The sequence below is a fragment of the Phanerochaete carnosa genome (assembly GCF_000300595.1).
Source record: "Phanerochaete carnosa HHB-10118-sp unplaced genomic scaffold PHACAscaffold_1080, whole genome shotgun sequence".
NCBI lineage: Eukaryota > Fungi > Basidiomycota > Agaricomycetes > Polyporales > Phanerochaetaceae > Phanerochaete > Phanerochaete carnosa.
This window is the reverse complement of record NW_006768707.1, coordinates 1-2,079: the sequence shown is the minus strand read 5'-3', so window position 1 is coordinate 2,079 and position 2,079 is coordinate 1. Positions and strand designations below refer to the sequence as shown.

The following is a 2,079-nucleotide window of genomic DNA, read 5'->3' as shown; positions in this document are numbered from 1 at the left end:
TTGGATCTTGAGACGTTCCAGGCTCACGAGGCCTTTCGTCTCGCTTGGGGAAGGAAGACTCATCGAAGGTGACGTCGCGTGACACAACAATGGTCCAGGCAGTTGGATTCCAGAATCAGTAACCCTTTGTACCGATTTCATACCTGACGAAGATCATGACTTTAGCTTTTGGCTGTAGCTTATTGATCCTCGCATCCTTATGTGTGTGGACATAGGCTTTACAGCCCCATACTCAAAAGTACGATACGTCCGGAACAGTGCCGTTCCACTTAGTGATGGGCGGCTTCCATTGATGATGGCGCAGAGGTTGTCAATTGTATATGTGTACTGCTGTTTCCGATGCTAGCTTCTAGAACCCAGATGTCATGCCAGCGTGATGTCGCATGGCTTCCGCCTTATTTTGTATGGTCTGTTGCCAGTGTTCTGCTCTGCCGTTCTGTTGTGGTGTTCGCGCCACTGAGAGTTGACGCTCTATTCCACGTTCTGCTAGGAAATCGTCGAATTTGCGGCCTAAAAACTTCCCCCCATGGTCCGAACGTATAGCCTTGAGCTTTTGCTCAGCCTGTGTTTCCGCCCAAGCGACGAATTGCTTGAAGGCAGAGAAGGCATCAGACTTCCATTTCAGATACCAAACTAAACCAAATGAGGAATAGTTGTCAAGGGTGGTTAGGGCAAACTTGTATCCGTTGAGTGATAATGACGGATATTTGACAAGATTCATGTGAATTAAGTCGAGGGGATTATCCACATGACTGTCAGATGCAGGAAATGCATCATGACGAGACTTCCCAAATTTGCATCCATCACAGGGAGTATCCCTGGTTGGAGCCGAGATTTTATCCAGGACGCCTTTGACATTGCCAGGCAGTTGAACAACTGATTTCTTCCCGGCGTGTCCGAAGCGATGGTGCCACAAAGTATATGGATCGTTGGATTTGACCGACATTAATGTTCCTGGCTTAATCTCACTGGTCCTTGTAAGGACTTCAGCTTCTAGCCAATATAAACCTGACAACTTTTCATATTTGCCCTCCTTTAACACTGTTTGCTTTGTTGGGTCTGACCCGCGGAGTAATTTAAACTTCTTGCCATCCATCTCAATACAGTGACCGTTATTGAGTGGCATTCTGGGCACAAAGAACCGTTCTGCCGCTTCCAGTACGTATAGTATGGTTTCTAACCGGATATGTTGAATTCGTCCATCTGTGAGACGATGTTGCAGAGCGATTTCACCGTGACCTTTGATTTCGATAGTCTGACCTTTGCCAGCTGTATGAGCATGACCTGGCTTAGGGAATTCATGGTACCGAATAAAGTCAGTTTTGTACGGTGTGACATGTGTTGTGCAACCGCTGTCAATCATCCACTTAGACTTGACTCTCGTAGCATAAAGAGAAACAGAGATGGATTCCTCCTTGATCTTAGCTACTACAGGTACATCGACTATTCGTATGGTATTTACAGTCTGCGTGGTTGTCGCGGTATTGTCCTTCGCTTTGCCCTTTCCTTTTCCCTTTTTGTGCTTTCCGCCACCCTGCTGCTGCTGCTACGTGTTGTTGCCGTTACCAGAACTCGAGCCAGAATTTGCCAGCTTTGTGTCCCAGTGCTGCTCCGTCGTGTGATTCTTGTAACCACACTTCTCACATTTCTTGTCAAGGAGAGGCGCCTTTAAGATGTGCGCAATCTGTGTGCGGTTCGCAACACGGCGCTGTTCCTCCTCGATGATCTTGGGCTTGATGAGCGCCGCTGTGAGCAGCGTAACATCAGTCTGCGTGGTGAGAATTGTACCAGCGATGGTCTGGTACGACTTGGAGAGAGCATTGATCATGAGCAGAGCAAGAAGCTGAGGTTTGACCTCTATTCCTGCCGCGTTGACCTGGTTGGACTGTTCTGTGAGCGCGTCAAGTTGCGGACCGAGTGCGGAGCTGTCAGAGAGCTGTGCATTGAACAGCTTCTGGAAGGTGACGAATGCGCCTACCACTCCAGGTTTCTCGTAGCCGGCCTTGATTGCGGTTCATGCGTCCAGGGCCAAGAACTTGTCATCGACGAGATGACGAAGGTTCTGCGCGACGTAGAGTT

The 2,079-nt window shown here is 48.7% G+C and overlaps 1 protein-coding gene across 1 annotated transcript; it reads right to left on the bottom strand.

Moving 5' to 3' along the window:
• Nucleotides 1-1,546: 1,546 nt before the first annotated feature.
• On the bottom strand, nt 1,547-2,043 carry PHACADRAFT_203367 (uncharacterized protein; the record flags this gene model as incomplete). The annotated part of the gene is made up of 2 exons (XM_007403373.1): nt 1,547-1,974; nt 2,037-2,043. The coding sequence occupies 2 exons, from the start codon at nt 2,041-2,043 to the stop codon at nt 1,547-1,549; spliced, it is 435 nt and encodes a 144-aa protein (XP_007403435.1).
• Nucleotides 2,044-2,079: the final 36 nt, after the last annotated feature.